Raw genomic sequence first — 24008 nt, 5'->3', positions numbered from 1 at the left:
TAAAATGTTTTGAGTTTATTCAGGATGTAGTGCACAAATGAATGGATAAAACTGTTCACCTGTTCTGCTTGTTTTCCTTTACGGTTCCCTGAGCTCCGCCATTTCAAACCGATTCCATTTCTCTGTGGACACCCAGCGGGGCACTGAACAACATTTGAACAGTTTCAGAGTGTAACACGGCTTTAAATAACACAGAGAAGTCGGGCATCAGTCAGGAGAAGCTCAAAACTGAAAGGCTCTTCAAGACCCTTAATGGCAGGATGGTACGTGCCCCCTGAGAAGTGTATGCCCAGGCTGTTCACCAGTCTCACACACGTGGGCCTACTTATCCTCACAGACGCTCAATAGTTTGCTGCCTCCCCTCTCTTCCCGCCCCACCATTAATAAAATGCTTGAGGAGACGGAGGCTGCAAAATGAAGAAGTTGCATTTCGTTTAGAAATTTTCTAAAAGAAGTTCAAAAAACCACCTGAATTTGTGGTAAAGTCATCACCTGACACACTCACTCACACTCACACACTCACACTCACACACACTCACTCTGTTCTCTGTAGTTGCTCATTCCATCAGATCTGCTCAAAAAGGCCTTTCTGGTACAGATTTGCAGTATTCAAGTTATCTTTTTTTTCCGCCTCCACAGAACTGTCTTAATTTCTTATCTAAATATATTAAATAATCAATACAGGACATGACTGCAATTATATAAATAACCACATAGATAATAAATATACTGTACGTACTGTATCTGTGTCTGTGCTAGTAATGGGATACATGGCCGGTCACCTGGACGCCCAACTGCTTGAAATCAAATCCGATGGCGCTCTCCTCTCGCTGCCCCCCAGGACCTACACTCAGCGCCCGCCACGTTTAAACATCAGACTCGCCGTTTCAAGTTAAATGATCCTGTTTGCATTATCAAGAGATGTCAAAGGCGCTATATGAAGTGAAGATGTCCTGACTTTGCTCCAGCGGAGTATTTGTTGGCCTCACATACGTTTACATTTGTTCTTTTCTTACACGCACAACTGAATTGCTTTTCAGAAACCAAAAGCCTCTCGTGCTTTCACTGCAGTGGGCAGTTCCAATTATACAGGGCGAGTACTTAATTATATATCATTTATGGGCCACATATGGGGCATGTGTTGAACATGATGGCGAGACATTCCTCTAAATCAGCTTACACATATGAAGTATTTTTTGTGAATAAAATGTTTCTGCCATTCAAATGTTAACATAATTTTGACTCACCCCTGTACTTTGTGACTGTGTCGTGTTGTTCGCTTCCCGGGTTCTCCCCGTGTCTGCGTGGGTTTCCTCCCACAGTCCAAAGACATGCAGGTTAGGTGCACTGGTGATCCTAAATTGTCCCAAGTGTGTGCTTGGTGTGTGTGCCCTGCGGTGGGCTGGCGCCCTGCCAGGGGTTTGTTTCCTGCCTTGCGCCCTGTGTTGGCTGGGATTGGCTCCAGCAGACCCCCGTGACCCTGTAGTTAGGATATAGCGGGTTAGATAATGGATGGATTTTCTTTGCTATTCATTTTTATTTTTTTACAGCCTTTTTGATGCTCGGATGCTGCATGACACTAAACGGCTCAGGCGCTATATATGACATGTGATGTCATGGCGGCTGGCTCTTTAAACCCAGCCCCAGGACCAGATTTAGGCATAAATAAAACAAGCTACAGCTTAGGGGGTCACAGTCTGAAGGATTCTCTCACAATCCGTTACTTTTACTTGCATGTTTTTAAACTTCTAATGGAGCAAACCCTCCTCAGTCCCTGCACGGGCTGCCATCCATCTTGGCAGGTTCACTTGTTTCCGTATTCTCTGTTAACAGCTCAAGTCCTCAGCATGTCTACATCTGGTCCTGTAATGTGGCGTCTGAACGTAGTGCAAATAAAGGAGCAACTGGATTAGATTTCTGGGCAATCTACAAACAAAAAAAAGAGAGGAAATGTACTGTATGCCTCGGCCAGTGCAATATTAGTGAGCACAAGATTTGATTTGTAATGGACCTCTTTAAATGTGCTCTCTGTCGCTCCATAAAACACGTCTAAAACCTCGTGGTGATTTAGAAGACATCTCTCCGCCATAGTGACAGCTCCCTGAATGTGGTCATCGTGTAGATGCCCTTATTTAACATGCACTGTAGCTCAGCTCTTACTGTTGGGCCACTGCGACGGCCCCCAGTGCCTGAAACAGCGGCCCAGAATTCTCCTGGCTTTCACTTCATGGCTTCTACTTTAAGGTCACTCCAGTTCTATCTACAGAGTTGTGTACGATGAACCTTTTGGGTTACACGTCACTGATTTGTGTCGCAGACCGTGCCCCCACTCGATACTGTAGCTGTCCACTCAGAAATGTGGTAAAACCCCCATTTCATGGCTATTAAGATAACACAAAAATGCTTCATAACTTCTAGCAAACACAAGAGAAAATCAACACATAAAAAAAACAAAAACAAAACTTAGTGAGTCCTCCTGAAATGTTCGCTGTTAAGATTTTAGAGAATAAATCTCTTAAGTCAAAACAGCAGACCGTAAGGATAATTTTACCTGCCCCTTTGGAGGTGGGCTATCATACAGAGATGCTTGAAGGTTCCCGTCTTTTAGTTTTGAATGCATTTCATAGCACTTATGTGCTGCGGTACGTTTTGATAATGTCTTTAATTGCTCTCCTGCATATTGGGCAGCAGGCGTTTGCCATTTTCTTGAGCTTCAGCCCACATGTGTAGCAAAGACACATGTGCCCACAAGCATAGATGACAGTGTCCACCACGTTCTCGTAGCAGATGGTGCATTCATCACTCCAGGTGCCAGAGATGGAAGGAAAGAGGGGGGACTCGGGCAGACTTATGGGAGAATTAGGAGTCGTGCCTGCAAGAGAAGAAGGGAAAGAAGAAGACAAACAACAAGTTAATTCCTGACGCCACAAGGTGAATAAACTCATTTCATAATTTCTAAGTCGTTTTTCTCTCATAGTTTTGTGACATCACAAACCACATATCTGGAGGAACGTATCACAAAAGTTCTGCAGCTTTCACACTTCACATTATCAAGATGTTCTGTCTGATGGCGTTTCATTTCATTTCTGCCCAGAGAGCAGCCCGCACAGTACATGGCGCTCATGTCAACTGTGCTAACAGTTGTGGTCTCCTGACAGCAGAAACATTCATTTTCACATAGCAGTCTACAGACACAAAACCTCGGCTGATTCATAATTTGTATTTAGGTGTAAAATGAATGTTTAAAATGAATTGCATTTAGTTTATAAGGCTGGTAATGCCAGGCTGTGTAGCTGCCAGCCTAACAAATTTTCCAGCCTTGCCATTGGATGTTAATGGGACTGCATTAGAAATGTTGGTGTCCGGCATCTGGACTGATGACAACTGTGTGTTGAATATGCTCAAGCTGTGATTGTTAGGCGTATGCATGAAAAGTAATCCCGCAAATTCCTTTTGCAATTTTTGGCCTTGTTTTTGTAATTTCCTTTAGTTACTTTGTAAAGATGGAAAGACTGATGTAACAAGTTACTTGGTCGTGAATGAGGCGCCTTTTTGGAGTAGACTTTAGAAGAGCTGCACTGAAATGCTGGCGCAGCTACACACACAAGCAGAAGTCCCATACGGTTGTTTGACGGCTTTTTCTAGCATTTGCATACACTGACTGTCGGGCCTGTGCTGCTCACTCACGCCTGGCTCTGTCTGCAGTCTGCCATCTCATGTGTTCTCCTTGCCCGATGTCTCACTGATGCCAATTCTGTATTTTGTTTACTTGCCATACACTTTGTGCAGAATGGCATCATGTGTTATAAGTAAGGGCACCACTTTGGAATGGAGGACAGGCCTCTTAACCAATGAATCGGCGTCGGGCCGGCGTAATGCTTCCTGTTTGTGGTCTACTTTCATTTTCCACAGGCATTCACTTGCTAGTATTTCAGCAAAAAATATGTGCATTTTGCATGTTGTGAGCATACAGCTGGGTGATTTGCTGACATCTAAATTATGCAACACGAGTAACGGGAGATTTCTTTCATGAACATTTTTTATATTTGCTGTGTTCCACCAATGGTCACAGTAGTCTTTTGTTCTATCATAAACTGTATTCTGTCCATTCTCCAGGAAAACATGGCATTAATTTTTTCCACTGCAAACTACATTTTAAAAAATACAATTTTTGGTTAAAAGTCAAAAATTAAAATTAAAAATGTGGGTCATTACCACTTGTGGAGCTACAGAGGGCACCACAGCCACTGGCATTGAGAGAGGGATCCGAGCTTCCATTGCAGAGTCCTGTGGGAGTGTTGGGGGTAGAAACTGGAGAACTGGAGATGGAGGGGCCTCTGGGTCCAGACAAGTGAGTCGAACCTGCTCAGAAAAACAAACAACATTTTCAGTACAACTGTGGGTAAATTTCAAGTAATGCACAGCGACATGTCATTCACAAACCAAAAACCAAACACCTTGCCTGAGTTAAGACATTTGGGTGAGCATTTAGGAATCACTGCCACCTGGCGACTTAACAATTAAAACTTGTCAGTGGTCAGTGAAAACCACCCCTTGTCTTCCAGCTCCAGTGTCGCCAATCCCAATAGCAGCAGGTGAAAGGCTGAAACCAGTCCAGGACTGACGACAACCTCCTGATATTGTGCATTCACCGTCCCTGTCACAACACAAGATCGTAGCTGTCGATCAATCTCATACCCGATTACAACAAGCGCCAACTACCAGGTACCCAAATGGTGCAGTTCTAGGTGTTTGAAACGGACACACAGCTGTTGGCCTTCTGGCTGTTCTTGATGCTTTTTAATCCTCTAGTGCGGCCTCCTTAGTGTTGGCGTCCCTAGAGAAACGAGTCCAAAACGCTGAATTTGTTCAACAATAAAAATGTTATTACATGTAACAGAAACATGTACTGTAAATACCAAAATGTTAACAATAATACAGCAGGAAAAACATGTCTAGTATCCACTGCTGTTATGAGACATATTTATCTGAGACAGTCACCAATGCACAGCCCGATGTTACACTCAGGACGTTTCTCTGTGCACCCTTGTTATAATAGTTTTCTGTTGATGGCACATGAGATGGTAGGATGTCGGTGCCTGATCCTAAGATCGACGCGCTCATTGTGTTATTGTAGGCTGCCACAGTGTAAGGCTTAGTGTCTTAGTGATGAATGACAGTTACTGCATTGTGAACACTGCTTCGGGGTGCTAATGTCTTTCTTCTCCTTCCACTTGATCGCAGTCATTTTGCCTTTTTGCTCCACACCTACTGTGCTTACACCAATGGTGAATCTTCAGGTGACCAAAATTACCAGCCATAACACAGCAGTTCCGGACATACAGTGCTGTATGCTTCAGTTTCACTATCCGTGTCAATGTCAATCAGTTCACACTGTCATCTCTAGCGCTTGATTCAACTCATGGTTTTCCTACAGCTTCTTGTTTACATGCCATTGTGTTTTGGTTGAAGGCTCCACCTCCCTCATTAATATTGATGACTTACACCTTAGAGTGGCAAAAACGCATAGAAATATTCCTGATTATTTTGCAGCATGTTGTTATTCAGTCTACTCTAGAGTTATTCAGGCAAACACTGTCAAGCGGATCACTACACGTCACCCCGAGTCTGACTCTGGAATAACCCTAACTACACAGAATTCACACTCGGGGCTAACGCCAAGGAAGTTGGATCTCCTTACTGATCTTTCCACGCTGCCAGCACTGTACATTTGTTAGTCCATTTTATATAAAAAGTGGGTGTTGCACAAGACAAAGGCAGTGCAAACAAAGAAGGCGAATGTTTAAAAACTGCACACAAATTAAAGATTGGAGTAAAGGCTTATCATCTGCTTGAGACCCCCTGCTTCTTGAAAACAGGCCCCTTTAACAATGTGTTTTCCATTTTTCTGTTGCACTGCTCTCCTACTGGATCTGCAGTTATACTCTCTAGAAGGTTCCGGAGACATTTTCTTCAAAACTCTCCATCAACCTCTGATTCTCCTTCAGTTCCTGTCTGCTGCCCAGCATTTGGTGCCTGACTTACTGCTGTTATATTCTGGAACTTTCACACATTCATCATAGGAAGCACATCACAATTTCTTTTCTCATCAATGAAATGGAAAATAGCTACGATTATGACTGATGTTGCTTTTACCTTGTCAGTGTCTCTCAAGTTGTCATTTGTAAGAGCCCATCTGAGCCAACTTCATAGCTAATGATGGGTCCTGTGTGACTGGAGTAATTTCCGGCTGCCGGTGTCTTAAGTGACCGCTGGGTTGACGCTCATTGTGTATAATGGTGAGGAGTGATTCGGGTAAAAGAAAGAAACCCTGAGTACTACGTGGGGTCCACCTCATCCTATCCACAGAGTCCCCACTCAAGTTCTCCTGGACTTCTGCTGTTCTTCCAGCAGTGCAGCCAACTGCAGCAGTAAACTTTGGTGATCTAATTTAACATTGAGCTTTGCATCACTTTGTAGTTTCCTGATAAACATTCAAATTCACTCCATGAATAGTGACATTTACTTTATGATTGTTGCTTTAAATAATGGAATTTAGTAAATAATTAATAATTGGGATCTGAAAATTGCTTGCTGCTGATTAAAACTGAACATTTAGTCCATTCAGTTGTTTCCTTTGTAAAACACGTAAAGAATCACAGTCTCGCTTCACATGAAAGACACGGGCAATGACACAAAGTATAGCTGGAAGCAAGAGAAACGGAATAATAATAACGCGGCCTAATCGGTCTGAGAACATCTTCAGAAATGCTGCTTTCAGGCAGGTTTGCTTGATTTGCATCCCTCTTAACAAGAAGTGGGGTTCTGTCACCCTGAGCAATCCAACACTCGCCTGGTGGGGGCTTTCAAATGTCAGTGTCACTTGTTTTTACACGTACCTCTTAATCATCAGGGCACTGCGGACACGCCACACACACCCTTAAGAAAAAGGGGAACATTTTTTTTCTCCAAAATTTTTACATTTCGTTTTCAGATTTATTTCCACATTGTTTGTGAACAACATTCTACAAGTTTTGCATGCCAGTAGCACCAAGTGATATTAAAGTTTAAAAAATAAACATAACATTAATGGCCTCCTTGCTGGTGTAATATATCTAATACGCAAATGTACCTGCAGCACCAAAAATGTCAACCTATAAATACATATTCTTAATGTGCATTTAATAATGAATTAATAAGCAGTGACTCTGAGGCTAAGGACTTACGCTGGTATCTGGAAGGCTGCTGGCTCAAATCCTGTTATTGTTAGAAGAGATCCTACTCCAAAAGTATATACAGTATAAATATAAATTATTAGCTAACTGAAATTTTACACGTAAGACAGAACTTAACACAAAACGTGCAGTTTCTAAGTTCCCTCCACTAACTTTCCCTTCATCTTCCCTGACGGCAGCTTTTCCTCGTCTGCTTTGCCTTTGTCCCTCCTACACCTTCTACCTGCTCTTTCATTTTCAGTTGCACACCTCATGACGGCTACACAGCCAGAACGTTGTGTCTTTAGAGATTCAAAAACAGATCTATATATAAGGACTCTGCTTTTTATCACCTGTATCTCTATGTTATGTAAGTGTGTGCGGATTTATTCTTATCGATTACTTTTGGTACAGGGTGGCACAGTGGTAGCGCTGCTGCCACACAGTAAGGAGACCCGGGTTCATCTCCCTGCGTGGAGTCTGCATGGTCTCCCTCTGGGTGCTCTGGTTTCCCTTCTAAAGACATGCAGGTTGGATGAATGGACGATGCCAAGTTGGCCATTGTGTGTTTGCCCTGTAATGGACTGGCGCCCTGTCTGGGGTTTGTTCCTGCCATGTGCTCCAGACCTCTGGTGTTCATTAAGCGGGTGAGTGACATGACATCACGGTTGGCATGTCCTTTATTCATTCTTTTGACTGTTTCTAATTTGTTTTTCTTTTCTTACTATTTTTTCTTTGTCATCTTGTAAAGCACCTTGAGCTGTATCCTTTGTGTGAAAGTGTGCTTTAGAAATAAATGTTGCTGTTGTTTTAACCTTTTCAGTGTGGAAATACCCTTTACCGTTTGTTTCCTTGGCAGATGCCAGCTGATGCGGCCCTGCACTAACAGTTAACAAGCTAAAGTGGAGGCTCATTTATTGTGAAGTTGTAATTCTCCATGTGCATAACCTGAGCTGCCTCACCTTTGTAGGTTTATTATACCCTGTGACCCCGAACTAAGTTAAAGGGCTAGAAAATGTTTGTAGCTCGGTGTACGTCAACTCTTACACTCGCTTTTATACCAGCAGTGAGAAGATCTTTGGCATGCCCAACAGAACAGATTATTTGATCAGTTACCACAAGTCAAGTAACTGACGCCACCAGACAATGGCACTTATGCCATACGTGATTGGGACAACTCCTCACACCTCAGCGGATGAAAATAATTGCTTGGGTCTGCTCACAGTTGACTGAAACACCACACACCAAACTCAGACAAATGACGGAAGTCTTGGGATGTGTTAAAAAAAGATATGAGCAAAAGTATAATAATAAACAAAAGAGTCCAGTAAAACTGTCAAAATGTCAAAGAGTAAACCAAAACCAATAACTTACTCCTACAAGAAACTGTAAAACAAAACCAAACCATACTCGGTGATGGCCCACTGTGCCCGTCTCCTTCTTGTCATACTTGCCACTAGATATATATTTGTATGTGCCCTTCACGACTCCGTCCTATATCAGATGTGCCTACTGTTTCATAAAGGTGGGCCACACTGGAGCCTGCTGGAGCGGTCTACTCCAGGTGACACATGCAGCCATTCACAAGGTGCCATGAGCTCCCCTCTGTCCTTTCTGCTTTTACAGTATGTATGCAGATACAAAGCTAATTATTACTAATAATAATAATTCTTTACATTTATGTAGCGCTTTTCTCACTATTCAAAGCGCTTTGCTAACTCCATGTAGGTAGGACCCCGTATGAAAACCCACATTAAAGGGATTCATCCAAATCTGGCAAGAGGCACTTCTTATCAGTAATTTTCAGGACAATTTACAAGTCCAGTGGTCTGTTAGTACAAGGCAAGTCTCTTCAGGTGACCTGATCAAATCACTTCTTCAGCTTGAGCTCCATCTGCATGACATTTGGGGGAAAAAATAAATAAAAATATGAATCTGCATGTGCCAAATGTGTCACAGGAGGGTTGGTTCAGTGCTCCTCTTGACGTTGTCTTCATATACTTTGGGTGCATTTCAGCGGGACAGCTGGGTTGCCCACCAGAGCCTAAAGGCACAAGGCCCGCAGACCCCTTCACTGACTCAATGAGTGAATCTGAACAAGTCGCAACATCTGTCAGTGCTCACATTGTATGAAAACCAGAGAGATAAAAAATAATCACTACGGGAGTAAAATAAATAAATGAAAACATTTCCAGTGTTGCGGTGGGTTGGCACCCTGCCCAGGATTGGTTCCTGCCTTGTGCCCTGTGTTGGCTGGGATTGGCTCCAGCAGACCCCCATGACCCTGTGTTCGGATTCAGCAGGTTGGAAAATGGATGAATGGATTTCCAGTGTATAAAATATTACTATACAAGACAAAAAGGACCGAACCCTACTTGGACAGGACCTCCATTATCTTATTTAGAACAAACAAGTGGACTACAGCTGCCGTTTGTAAAGCTCAAGAGCCAAATCCTCGCCAAGAAGCAGCTGCAAACCCTGCAGCAAGTCAGCTGCCGCCCTGGTCCAGGCGACCCCGTGGAAAACACGCAAACGACAATCAAAGGGCCACACTTGCACTTGGAGACCACTCTGACATCTGACTACCTAAATTGATTTTAGTTTGGTCAAATTTTTTGAAAAAGTGAAACAGATTAGTAAGATGTACAATCTGGGTTTTTCAAAATATTTTTGTTATTTTATTGAAGCCCACCTCAGTGAGTACAAATTACAGTTCTAGTGCGCCCCCTCCAGAGCTGCTGCATACTTACTGTACATGAAGACACGTGTAAGACATGTAAATGTGTTTCAGGTGGAGAGGCAGAATCTGTAATGTCAGTTATGGGCACAAGGCAGAAGCCATCCCCGCTCAGCCCCCCTGGGCCAGTTTAGTGCCACCAATCAACCTGGCGTCTGTGTACCTTCAACTGGGGTGATAAACAGGACTCAAGTCCTGAGTGTGACGTACAAAGGGTGGGAGTAATGCTATGACAAAAAAATAAGTAAATAGCCGACTCTTTTTAAAAGCCATGCATGCCCACTCGCTCACTGTGGTAACGGCATTGAGTCGGCGTGCTCCTGCCCGCTTTTAATTGAGTTCATTATCCCTTCTTGAAAATTCTCAGCTGCTCAATGGTAGAAAGATGCAGAGACACTTTGGCTCCTTTGGCTGCTCTCACAGACACAAAAACAAACAGAAAGCAAATACAACAAAAGTGCTGAAGCCTGACAGAAAGTGACGGTTCACTGCTTCAGAAGAGCGGGCACAAATAATTAGCAGACGCCAAGTCTGATCATCTGTCTTCTCACCTGCTACTGACATGTGGACTGATGTCACTGCAACGCTGCGTCTTTCCTGGAGCTGGCAGTCTCAATTAAATGATTAGCATGGAAAAATGACAGTTAATAGAGCTAAAAGACCATGGCCGAAAAAATGGAGCTCCAGGCTGATACTAATCCTTGGCGGAGTGCCCAGCAAAAAAAAGGGCAAGAGTGGGTACAGCAGGTGCCATGCTGGAGAGGAATGTCACATGTGGTAGCAAAGGAGAGCTACAGGGGCCGCAGTCCCACATGTCACAGGAAAAAGAAAAGGCAAAAACACAAATATCTCTGGCGCATAAGAAAATTAATGGCTTCTGTGAATTAAGAAAGATTGGAAAAAAGACAGAAATGGAAAAAAAAGAAATAATAACTACAGATACAGTATGTAATGATGTGACATACAGTAGCGTCTCTCTGACAGACTAACTAACTAACTAACTCCAGCCCATCCAGCCTGCCATTTTCTAACCAAGTTATTAACATGAATTATAAAAACTCAATACCAATAATTAATTTCAGAAAATGGGAGTACAAAAGAAATACATAATAAAGACTATATACAGTAGATGAGCAGTTTGAAATAATTACAGTTTAGATATGATAGGTTTTTAAAAAGCTTCAAATGGTTACATGCAATCAATTTAATGTATAATAACAACTACAGTACTTGCATAAATACACACAAAAAAAATAAATAAAATCAAACAATTATAGAATACACTAATGATGACAAGGTATGTATTTAATAGTAATGATTACAGCAAAAACAAATCCAAAATATATAAATACAGATAATGGGATGCTTCACATCCTGCTGGCAGCGAATGCCTGTTGTTGCCTCGTCTCCATGTCAGTGCAGACAAGATGGAGAAGTCACCGGACCAGCTGGCGTTTACAAGTGAAAACTCTCAATTCTTATCTCCTGTTCTGAGCGGACCTTAATGACTGTGCCTACTGCCCATGTTACTGATTTGTAAAGCTTCATCATTGATTGCTAGCACTTTTACTTTTTAGAGATGACTCTGGGTGCTGGAGCGTGTGTGGACTGAAGTGCTGGTGTCGCAGGCAGACGCACTCGACCGAGTGTACAACACACACAGTGGACTCACAAGGGAGGTGCCAGGTGCCAGTCCAGGAGAAACATGTGGTGTGCTGCCATTGAGGCCAAGCCATGTAAAGATGTGGGGACGGCAGTGTTCCAGTGTGTGTGTGTGTGTGTTGTTGCCATTCAAGCCGTCTTCTTTCCTGCTAGTGTAAGATGTGGACCTGCAGGGTGTTTTTTCCCCCCATACTGGCTAAAATGTTACTCGTGTGACTAAGGGGTCTGTCTTTTTTCTGATTGTATCTTTTTATTCCAGGAGTTGGTGGCTGATGATGAAAAGTGAAGAACCTAAACTAGCTCTAAAGAACTTTTTAAAAACATTAGATATTTATTCTTTTTTATACAATAACATTTTAGTAATTGGGGGTGACTACAAGTGCACTGCAGTCCAAGACATCATCCAGTGTATGAGGTGGCGCTTGAGGACTGGCTCCATGTACTCAGAAATTTAAAACAGTGTTACACCAGGGCAGTTAAGGCTACTCAGTACCTGGGAATCTGAGACTAGTGTGCCGCCATTGGCTACAGTGCAACTGTTTGCCTTATTTTATGATTCTTTTTTCCTTATTTCAAATGCAGGCAGGTCAAATGAATGCTCAGGGGTAGACTGACCAAATTACGGTTTAAAGTCCAGTGGAGTAGTCACTGGGCCACACAGCCGTACACCCGTTTGCTGATTAGCCCTGGCTTGTTTCTTAACTTGTACTCGGATACAGTAAATGAATAGATGTAGTAATAAATACAGTAAATGAATAGATGTAGTAATAGATCCAGTAATAACAGATAATAGATACAGTAAATGAATAGATGTAGTAATAGATCCAGTAATAACAGATAATAGATACAGTAAATGAATATATGTAGTAATAGATACAGTAAATGAATAGATGTAGTAATAGATCCAGTAATAACAGATAATAGATACAGTAAATGAATAGATGTAGTAATAGATCCAGTAATAACAGATAATAGATACAGTAAATGAATATATGTAGTAATAGATACAGTAAATGAATAGATGTAGTAATAGATCCAGTAATAACAGATAATAGATACAGTAAATGAATAGATGTAGTAATAGATCCAGTAATAACAGATAATAGATACAGTAAATGAATATATGTAGTAATAGATACAGTAAATGAATAGATGTAGTAATAGATCCAGTAATAACAGATAATAGATACAGTAAATGAATAGATGTAGTAATAGATCCAGTAATAACAGATAATAGATACAGTAAATGAATAGATGTAGTAATAGATCCAGTAATAACAGATAATAGATACAATAAATGAATATATGTAGTAATAGATACAGTAAATGAATAGATGTAGTAATAGATCCAGTAATAACAGATAATAGATACAGTAAATGAATAGATGTAGTAATAGATCCAGTAATAACAGATAATAGATACAGTAAATGAATATATGTAGTAATAGATACAGTAAATGAATAGATGTAGTAATAGATCCAGTAATAACAGATAATAGATACAGTAAATGAATAGATGTAGTAATGTTCAGCAGACAGGTTTGGTAGAACTGAGTTTCTCAAGCCACAGTGCAAGTCCAGATGATGTTCATCTGCCTGTAGACTCTTTATTTAAATTGCTTAAGTCTGGTCATCTAAGTCTCCTCTAGCAGCTGTCGGTGTCTGTAACCAATCGCTGGCTGCAGCGAGGAGGCCAGAAGGCGCCTTTTTGGAAAACAAGCCAAGCAGCTGATTTGCCGTATTTAGTCAGAAGGCAAGTGTGAGCTTCTAAGTACAAAGCCATCAACAGTATGACCAAGTCTAGTATGTGTGCCTTTCTGTACCCATGATGAGATGAGCGGACCACCGTACTCTTCCAATTAATACATATTATCTACTAAACTTATTTTATACACAGCATTTCCTTTCACAGTCTACAATAATATAAGGTGCTTCACAATCCAGATAATAAGAATACAATTATAACAACTGAGTATTCAAAACAATGCATCCGACTTCAAAGACAGAAGTAAAGCGGGCACATTTACTTCTGCTGATATGCTCTTCATTCATCTGTCCATTTTTTCATTCCACTTTTTCTATTCCTGGGATGCATGGAGTTGAAACCTACTGCTATCAATGTTAGACATGAGGGGCGGACAGGGGTCCATCAGGGAATGCACTACCCAAAATGAATCGACTTAAGACTCATCAGCTGGCCTGCACATCATTGGGACGGGAGAGAAAACCAGAAAACCTGCTGAGAACCACAGCCGAGTTCTGCAGTTTGTTTTTCATGCAGTTGGAGTCAGAAATACACTCTCTGTACGTTAGTGAGGAGGTGAGCAAACCGGGTACCTACTGATAAAATAGAAGTCCACTAACAAAGTTAAGAAGAGACTGGAGAAATGAGACTTGGAACACAGTCATGCGCACCAGTGGCATAGCTGGGGGGGGCAAGGGGGGACATCTGTCCCTGGGCGCAGCATCCAGGGGGCACCGAATTGATGTTCCCCATTGCATTTTGGCAAACAGGAGGGGGCACAAAATCTTCAGTTGTCCCCGGGCGCTGAAAACCCTAGTTACGCCTCCGATGGGCACCCTCAGTTTTTTGTAATTACTACCATAAGTCTTATTTATATTGATTTATTAGTTATATTTGTTATGCTGGGCAGTAATGTGTTACATCTGATAAGCAACATAGGAAAACGAAAAATGCCTGATGCTCTTGGCTACCTAAACAACAGCAACCAAAAAACTAATTACACACCATTTCCTTTTTTATGCTTCTGCACACTGCTGTCTTTGCCATGTTGTTACACTTTGTCTTTAGTCTTGTTTAAATTTATTTTTCAGGAGGAGCACAACACTGTTGTTAACTTACAAATTCTTCTCCAGACATTTAGAGCTGAATTTTCCGTTTTGCCTCGCTTTGCCACAGGGTGGTGCTGTGGTGCTGTGTTTTGAGTTGCTGGAGGCCAGCGCTTGACTTTGGAAGCTGAGCTCAGTCAGAGGCTTGGTGGCAGAAGCCATTTCTACTGAGTTGCCCTTTCTACACACGTCTAAGAGGGAAGCAAAGCCATGCTGGCACATGTGGCAGAAGTCAGGATGACAGAGGCGGGGAACAGCTAAGAGATTTAGTTGCGGTCTGAGGAAACAACTTTGAAGAACATTTCAGATTGTTATACTTCAGCTGACTGCTGAGAGGTGACATGTGTCTCTGCATGTCGTCTGTATACCTCGCTTCCCTAAAGTGTCACCTGCTTTACCCACCGTCTCCTCCCTTTCACTTTACACCGTACTTCACTTTGTTAAGGTATGTAAAGTTACGTTCAATCGCAACCTGGCAGCATACGCTTCTCCAACAAGAACAACATTTATGTCTATAGCATTTTTTCATACAAACGATGTAGCTCCAAGTGCTTTACAACATGTCAAAGATGTAGTTACATGCAAAGAAAAACAAATTAGCTAAGAAAAACAATGGATAAATAGTATTCAAAAATAGATAATGCACACTTACATAAGACAGGCGTATAGTTAAGAGAAACCGAGTTCTTAAATGCGGGTCTTAATGACCGGCTAACATTCACCTTCTCTAATGGCAGCCTTCTCTCTGCTCACTCTTTCCTCTCCTATGATTGCTCTTTCATTTTCAGTTGAACACCCGATGAAGGCTTGCAGCTGAAACCTTTGGTCTCTTACCTTTTTTCTCTTTTTTCATTGTGGAATAAATCTTTAGCCCTCTTTTTCCTTTGCAGATGCACCTTAATTTATTTACTTTATGATCTACATATACACAAGTATTAATTTTCCCATAAACAATCATTTTTTAAGCACATTAATTGAGACTATTACATTTAACGATAACAGCTAGAAGTATAAGACTTATAAAAACACATAACACACTTTACAGGAATATCCATCAGCCATTTTCTAAACAGGCTCACGGGGCCCTGGATGTTGCGCCAGTCTGCACACCTCACTTTTTACCCAGAGAAAAGTTATATGTATCTGACACGAAATAAGAGCCAACTGTGGGCGAGATGGAGGGCACACTCACACATACCGAATTGGCCAACTCATCTAACATGTTTCCATAATTGGCCACAATGTGTCCAGTACAGTCAGGGAAGCAACGGCATAGTGTGGCAGTGAGTCAGTGGGGATGGACGGTTGAAATGGTGGTCCTGTGGTTCACACCTCAGCTCCACATACAGTGCCATACTCGCTGCTGCTACATCAATGCTCACCGGGAAAAGCTCTGAATAAAAAATGTTTATAAACCCAGCTGATGCCTTTTATTAGAAAATACTCACAAGTAAGTGAAAAGTAAAATGGTGTCGATACTCCAAAAGAGTGAGTTCTGGCAGGTCAAGCAGGGTCACGCAGTTAGTAGTAGGGACTGACCTGGCATTCTAGGGTCTCATGTAGAAAACATTAATGCTTAGATTCCATAATAAAATTATACTTACAATAAAAAGACAAAAACAGCACACACACTCACAAAAAACAAGATTTATAAAACTGTAGGTACACCTGCTCCCACCCCAAGTTCTTGTATAAATCTCAAATCAACACACACACACACTTTTAGCCCCTCAACATCACCCCTCCAGTAACCACGTATGGCTTACAAACTCATCATTTCTGAATATTCCGGCCCTAATCACCATCTAAATTTGGTCAGATTCCTGAATGGCATCGATAGATAGATAGATAGATAGATAGATAGATAGATAGATAGATAGATAGATAGATACTTTATTAATCCCAAGGGGAAATTCACATACTCCAGCAGCAGCATACTGATACAAAAAAACAATATTAAATTAGGAGTGATCAATAAAAAAAAGAAAAACTTTATCATCAAACCAGGGGAGAACAGAAGAAATGAAACTTCAGTTAAAGTTGACTTTGAGGTATTGCTGACACCTGGTGAAATGGATGATGCACTATGTTATTAAAATAAGTCTTAAATAAAGGATATTTTTTCCTCAGTTATTAATTCCAAATTTACAGTAAATATGTCAATCAATGGATCAGACACACAGTTGACGCAGTGGCAGTAAGGAATTTGGGGGTTATATTCGAGGTACTTCCTGCACGGACTTTGCATGAGGGTCCATGTACATTCGCTCCGGTGAATTGGCAGTGCTAAGATCTTCCCCTGATGTTTGTGTGTGTGTTCACCCAGCGTCGGGTTGGCACCCTGTCCACGGGTTGTTCCTGCCTGAACCTTTTGCTTGCACGCAGGCTCCAGCTGTCCCCTGCCCTTGAAATGTGGGTTTAGAGGAAGGAGGACCAACGCTGACACCAACTCTCACTTGCATGCTGCCGAGTCCTTAAACACATACTTTGTACGATTTCAATTACAGGGTAGCTCATCGTTTCAGATTTAGCTTAGGAGATGTTACTTTTATATGTTGTAAACAGTATGTTCCTCTCCATTTGGCACACAGACCATCAGCAGTCGGTTCGAGCGATTGAAATGGCTGTGCACACATGCCAGTGCTTATACCTGCTTGTTAAAACAGCGGCATGGCGGTCTAAACAAATCTTCATCATACACAACACATTGCAAAATCTTTAAAAAAACAAAAAATTGTATCTGTCTCTTTGATTAAGCAAATAAATAAGAGAAAACATTACAACTTTCAAATCAGTTAACTACGTCACACTGTAAGTACTATTTGCCACAATGAAAACACCCAGACAAACAAACTTAAGAACACCACATTTTCTGTCATCTAAATATCATTAATGGTATTTGTGTCCCTTTTAGTGATGACGACCGAGTTATAACAGCCGTCCTCTGGGAGATTTGAGCCGAGTTGCAGCCTACATGTCAAACACCATTCAGTCCTTATACCATTACAGGCCTAGAAGAACTGGGTTCAGAAAATGGATGGATGACTGGACATCAGAATGTTAGTGAAGCGTCACTGAAATAGGCAATGAAACGAGATTTTAAATTCACTCCATTGTCCTGCTGTCTGGAGTAGCTAACACGTCAACACCAAAACGTTTGCATAGAACTTACAGAGGATCAAAACTTCATGTAACTTTGAGCAACATTTCCACGGCAAGTCCGTCTTTTATAAATCCTGACTTTTGCATAAGAAATGTCTTGTGTGTGTATCTATGTTTAAATGTCTTGTGTGTGTATCTATGTTTAAGTAAGTTTTATATGAGGCCCCTGGTTATTTAAACTTGGATGTCGTAGCCACTAGACATCTATACCTGCCCAACCTTTAGAAAGAACAGTTAGAGGGTAAATCCAGCAGGTCACTTCCAAACTGCTCTCTTCCTTTCACGTGCATTTAACACATGCAGTACGTCCCGCAAAATAAAAGAAGACAGCAAGAGAAATACGCCCACGGTCAACATCCTAGTATGCACATTCATAATTAATTGCTGAAAAGCCGTACCAATAATACAATTACAAGTTGGACAGGATGACAGCTGCTGCTCAGAACGCAGTTGTTCTAGCTAACGCTAATCCATGAGAATCTGCGGAAGCCCCCGAGACGGTCAATTCCAGTGACCAGAGGAACCTTTGCTCAAACACTGAAAATGTTCTGAGAAAAGTCAACAGACAGGTTGGCCCAATACACTTGTTGGCCTCTCCTTGATAAGCCTGTGATGTTTACTTCCCTCATTCACTCTCTGGAGAGTTAATAATTAAAATGTGATCTGTCAAGGTACAGGTGCTTACTTATAATTAACAGGCTAACGTAGCAAGAAATGAGAAACTGTAAATTCTGAAAGCAGCATTGTTGTCTTGAGCAGGGACGCTTTTTCCTTCTTCTGACGATGTACTGTTTGTTTTCTTTTACTATTCCCACAATATACTGTCTGCATATGTTAGGTAAGCTGACTTGTGTTACAAACTACTTTGTGGTAACTGAGAAATGTGCTATACTGTATAAAACAGTGATTGATTGACTGAATCAATAAGCCAGCATTCTAGAATATCAGTATAAATGCTATTAAAACAAACAAAGAGAACAATTTCATCAAGTTTTGAATCAAAAATCTAAATTAGGATAACTCTCCACTTGTCGCTCTCATGCAGCTTTCAGCCCAAACCAAAGCTACTTACAAGGCCACAGGAAACGGCACAAATCTCATGGCAGGCATGGAAGGAGAATAAGAAAGAAAAACAAAAGGACAAGTCACAGAGTTAGGCCGACATCAGCCATCCACCTCTGAACCAGACTGCCATCTCTTAATATTGGAGTTAAGTGACCTAATATTCTGTGCCACAGAACGTTCAAGCAAAACCAAATTAAAGAATGATATTTTCCAGAAGTTAAAGAAAAAGAATCTAAAGACTTTTAGGGAACGGGCACAGCTAATTTGGCAGCAATCATGTCCAATGAAAACATAGTGTTGAAGTAAAAGGAAGAATTGGGAGTTCAAGGAGGACAGAGCTATGAGGCTGAAAAGGAGTATCAGTAGAGAGAATTGAAGCTGAACAGTCAGATATGCAAAAGCAAAAAGTAGAGATGAGGGACAAGCCCAAAATGTGCAAAGATATGGCGGAGGGGATCACAAGGCTTGGCGTGAGATAAAGACAGAGCACAAATGTAAAGATCCTATGTTATTGACTCTGATTTTTAGAAGAAAAAGGTAATGTTTTCAAAAGTAGTTTTCCATTAAAGCGTCTGAGTCATGCCTCCTCCTGACTCAGTGTAAATGTAACAGCCTGCAGGACGCTTTACCCAGAGCTGCCACTGGCTGGAAGACAGCAGGTATGACATTTTCAACCATTGTGGAAAGAAAACAAAGGGGATAAAGAGACACCATTAACACTGAAACAAGGAGGAGAGAACGGGAACCCTGGACATCATCAAACATTATAATATCTTAACATGCACAGATAGGGATGTGAATTTCCCCTTGGGATTAATAAAGTATCTATCTATCTATCTATCTATCTATCTATCTATCTATCTATCTATCTATCTATCTATCTATCTATCTATCTATCTATCTATCTAGGAAAAACAGAGAGAGCTGCCCCCATTTCATACAGTCTTATTGTGGAACACAGAAGCATTGGAACAGCAATCTGAAAAGGAGGCAAAACACTTCTGAACCCTATGAGACATTCCACTTCCATCAAGGGTCTAAACCTTAGGGAATGTAAAGCTAATTTCATGGATGTAAAGGAAAGAATGGAAGGCAAGCTGGGGGGTTGGCAAACTGAGCTCAATGGTGATCCAGGATTGCATGTTGAGAGGTGCAGGATCCAATGAGCTCTAAATCAGAGGAAGGGTGCATCACCAGCCACACACCCCTGCTGACCTCTCACAGATCATGTAGGGGGTCAGTTATTAGGGTCTTTCATCATCCCAAAGAAAACTGGAAAGAAAGGACTTGACTTAAGACCAGGAGTGAGAGCTGCAGCATGGCACTGACAAAACTAAGATGAGCTGTCAACAATGTCAACTCTGATGACTGGCAATATAGAATGAAAAGACAACCAAAAGGACATGGACTCCTTGGCACTCCTAGAAATCAAACATGTGGAGTCTCGGGTGTTTTAATAAGCAGGATTATAACTCAAACTGTGACGTCTGTCATTTTTAATTTCTTTACAAGAATCTTGACACACTTGCCTTAGAAAAGCAAACAGGATAATTAAAGACCTCAGCTGTCCTGCACAGACTTCTCATACTGCTCTCTTCTGGCAAACAATTCAGGCCATTGACTCACAGCAGGAAATTCAGAGACTTGAGGTTACTGAACTCAATCATAAGAATTCAAATATGGTAACATACCAGTGGTTTTAAACATATAAAGCTTACTAATACATACTGTATATGATTGTGTGTATGTGCATATACAGTATATACATATATATATAATACTAGGGGCTCTGCCCCCTGCTCACTTCACTTGGCAACCCCTGGGTGGGTGCTACGCGCTACTCACTTCACGGCTCTGCCACTCGCGTATGGGGAAGTGGATGTACAATTTAAACAGATTGTTATTTTCATGGAAATTGTTATATATGCAGAATAGACTTAACTATTTTACATTATAGCGATTAATTAACCATATTAAAAAACAATAAAACATAATAAGTTGAAATAAAATTATGTTTCATGTTGCGTTAGAGGTATTTGTTGTGTTTTTTGAATTTTTGAATTAACTTTTTGTCAATATCGCATTGAATTTTGATTCTGTGTTTGGACTTTCATTGTGACAACACAACGCATAACTGCCCGTGAGTGAATAGCGTTTCTTTCTCTCTAATAAATAAACCGACTTTTTCGAATGTTTGTCCCTGTGATTTGTTGTCATAGTAAAAGCTATTCTAACGGGAAACTGTTAACGTTTTAATATGAATGGCATATCAAGATCTCCTTTGGTGTCTAATGTTATCCACGGAGGATGTACTACATTACCTTTCTTGTATGCTGTTTCAGCACAGTCTATTGATACATATTTAACCAATTTGCTGTGTAACCAATCGACAATTTTCACGTTAATTCATTTGGTTTTGTTTCATTTCTTCTGTTGAATAACCCTTCGGGATGAAATTCTTCAATAAGATTTGGACATAATAAATTCTTTTTTGGGAACTGTGTCTGATAAAAACATTCACATGAATGAGAGGTGAGAGGACCATGGGCATGGGCCACTGAGAGGAGGGCAGGACTTGAAAAAATCTCTTGGCAATAATCTCATCTTGTCTCTAGTAAGGACCTTACTTGGAGAGCAGTGTTATCCCTCTGTAGTTGCTGCAATCCAGGCGATCACCCTTCCCTTTCCAGATAGGGATGACGAGTCTTGTTTTCCAGTCAGTTGGGATGATGCCAGTCTCCCAAATGGAAGCAAAGATTGCTTGCAATGCCAGGAGGACAGCCTTACCACCAGCCTGGAGAAGTTCCCCCCAGATACCACAGATCCCTGCAGCCTTCCCTCCCCTCAGCTGGTTCACCACCTGTGATTGGGTGGTTCACAGCTCATTGGAGGATCAGCCTCAAGGCCGTGGACCCAGAGATATCCAACATCCCAGCCGGAGGATCAGCTTTGAACAGCTGCTCAAAGTAGCCAGCCCAGCTTGTCACAACTGCAGTGTCATCCGTAAGGACCATTCCATCAGCCGCCCGGACTGCGACTCTCCGAGGGGAAAACTCAGGTTGCATTATAGAAAAACAAATTGTACTTCACTGGGTAACCCCCACATCCCCCAACCCAGTTCCCACAGTCTGTATTCTGAGCCCTGCTACATATACCTACAAACAAAATCTAGTAGCTTATTAAGACAGAGAAAAGTCACTTTTACTCGCCGAGCTGTGCTGCAAACTAGCAACTCCCTGTGATTTCTGCCACCAGGCATCTGTGTAAGGGTAACTTGGCCAAATACCTGTCGCTATATTAATCTTTAGCTACCCTGCCTCTCCATCCAGGTGCGCTATAAAAGGGGCCGCCTCACTCCATTCAGAGAGCCAGAGTCGGGTGGAAGAGGATGAAGCTTGCGAGTGGAGGAGTGAGGGCAGCAGAGAAGAAGGAAAGAAAAGACTGTGAGCAATAGTGTTGGTGGGTTGTGCACTGTGTGAGGTGCAAAGGACTGTGTAGTGAGAAAATAATAAATATACTGTAGTGTGCATTTGGACATCGTGTGTCTCAGTGTCTGTCTGTGTCCGGGGCTTCTTTTACGAAGCGTAGCAAGTGGAAAAAAATGAGCAAATCCAGAATGTGACTCTGACACAAACACAGAGTTGTGTTTTGTAGTAGTTTTAAATCACGTTTCAATGATTTTTAATAATCTTGTTGTATGTCATACACTAAGGTCAACAGTAACAGACATGACATCTGTTCAGTTTGATGAACTAATGAATGGATGAAATGTTTGCTCCTAAATAGTTTAAACACAGCACTGTAACAAAAACATTTTAAAGCAAGTGCTGTAATACAAAGAAGTTGGATTGTTAATTAAATGGCGCAGTAGCAATTAGTGCTCATATAATAATGGAACTCAACATTTTTGCTCACAAAGAACAGCTGTTGCCACACCAGCCCAGGCCTTAAAGATGGCATTGCTGTTGACTGCCCCCCCTTGCACTAAGTGGCTGTGCAGTGTTAGACTAGGTAGTCTACTCATCATGACGACTGTCAGGTGCCTAGAGAGTCCATGGACCAACAGCAAAGAACTGGTCATACATGGGACAGTGCTGTCTGGGGGAACTTCGATTGTGACACTGACAGTAACAACGGGGAGAATGTTAAGAGATGATGAGATACACTCATAAGAAGAAGTCTACAAAGAGGTTAAGGACCACGACATGCTGAAAAAATGGCAGATTATGTTGGTCACCAAACACAAAGCTGCTGTTTCGCCACCTCAGCTGATCAAACTCAAAATGGGAGAAAGTGCGCTGACACAGCTATTCACCAGGAGTTTTGTGTGAATTACCTGCTTTCAAAAGGTACCTGATGCAAAACTTAAAGTGCCTAGTGCTGTCAAAGCAAACAGAAGTAGGCAGTTTAAGCCAGAGTCAAACAGAAATACACTGCCACGACGCCCAGTCTGACAAACTGTATAACGTGCAGAAGACAACTCTCTGTATGGATGGCTGGAACAAAACGAGCCTCATGGAGTCTTTTATGGGCAGATCTGCAAGTCTATGCAGCCCCTTTACTATGCTTTGTACTGTGGGCACAGTGTACAGCCTTCCTTCCCCTCAGCTGGTTCAGGTTGGCACAGTGTGCTTTTCTTGATCTTCATCCAATGGACATTTCCTAAACTGAACAAGAAATCTGAACTGGAATGATTCTCCCAAAATAAAATCTAACTGAGTTAAGTCACCAAAAATAAAAACTAATGTAGGAATGGTCAACAGTTCATGAAACTAAATTGAAAATGAAATGACAGGTATAGAAAAAAATACAATTTAAAAAAAAAAATAGACCTAAAATGATCTTGATATAGAAGATTACATACAGTTTCTTATTCTATTGTTTCTAATCTGTAATTCCATTTTAAATTTTAGTAAACAGAATGCGTCAGTGGGCGGCACGGTGGTGCAGTGGTAACGCTGCTGCCTCGCAGTTAAGAGACCTGGGTTCGCTCCTCGGGTCCTCCCTCCGTGGAGTTTGCATGTTCTCCCCGTGTCCGCGTGGGTTTCCTCCCACAGTCCAAAGACATGCAGGTTAGGTGCATTGGTGATGCTAAAATTGTCTCTAGTGTGTGCTTGGTGTGTGTGTGTGTGCCCTGCGGTGGACTGGCACCCTGCCCGGGGTCTGTTCCCGCCTTGCGCCCTGTGCTGGCTGGGGTGGCTCCAGCAGACCCCCATGACCCTGTAGTTAGGATATAGAGGGTTGGATGATAGATGAATGCTTCAGTAATTTGTATGCTACTGAAGTGCCATAGCTTACTCCGACACTAATGTGTGTAA

General features: G+C 41.7%; 1 protein-coding gene across 3 annotated transcripts in view; it reads right to left on the bottom strand.

Annotated features, from left to right (window-relative positions):
• Positions 1 to 1775: 1775 nt before the first annotated feature.
• neurl1aa (neuralized E3 ubiquitin protein ligase 1Aa) overlaps positions 1776 to 24008 on the bottom strand; it is a 390689-nt gene continuing 368456 nt past the window's right edge. For all 3 annotated transcript variants that reach the window (XM_028795861.2, XM_028795862.2, XM_051922179.1), the window contains exons 5-6: positions 4216 to 4362; positions 1776 to 2872 (exon numbers count right to left, since the gene is read on the bottom strand). In XM_028795861.2, the coding sequence (XP_028651694.1) occupies positions 2631 to 2872; positions 4216 to 4362 (389 nt within the window). In that variant the 3' untranslated portion in view covers positions 1776 to 2630. The remainder of the gene's footprint in view (positions 2873 to 4215; positions 4363 to 24008) is intronic.

Source organism: Erpetoichthys calabaricus, chromosome 2, assembly GCF_900747795.2.
Source record: "Erpetoichthys calabaricus chromosome 2, fErpCal1.3, whole genome shotgun sequence".
NCBI classification, from domain to species: Eukaryota; Metazoa; Chordata; class Cladistia; order Polypteriformes; family Polypteridae; genus Erpetoichthys; species Erpetoichthys calabaricus.
The sequence above is the reverse complement of the archived record's forward strand: the minus strand, read 5'-3'. Positions and strand labels throughout refer to the sequence as shown.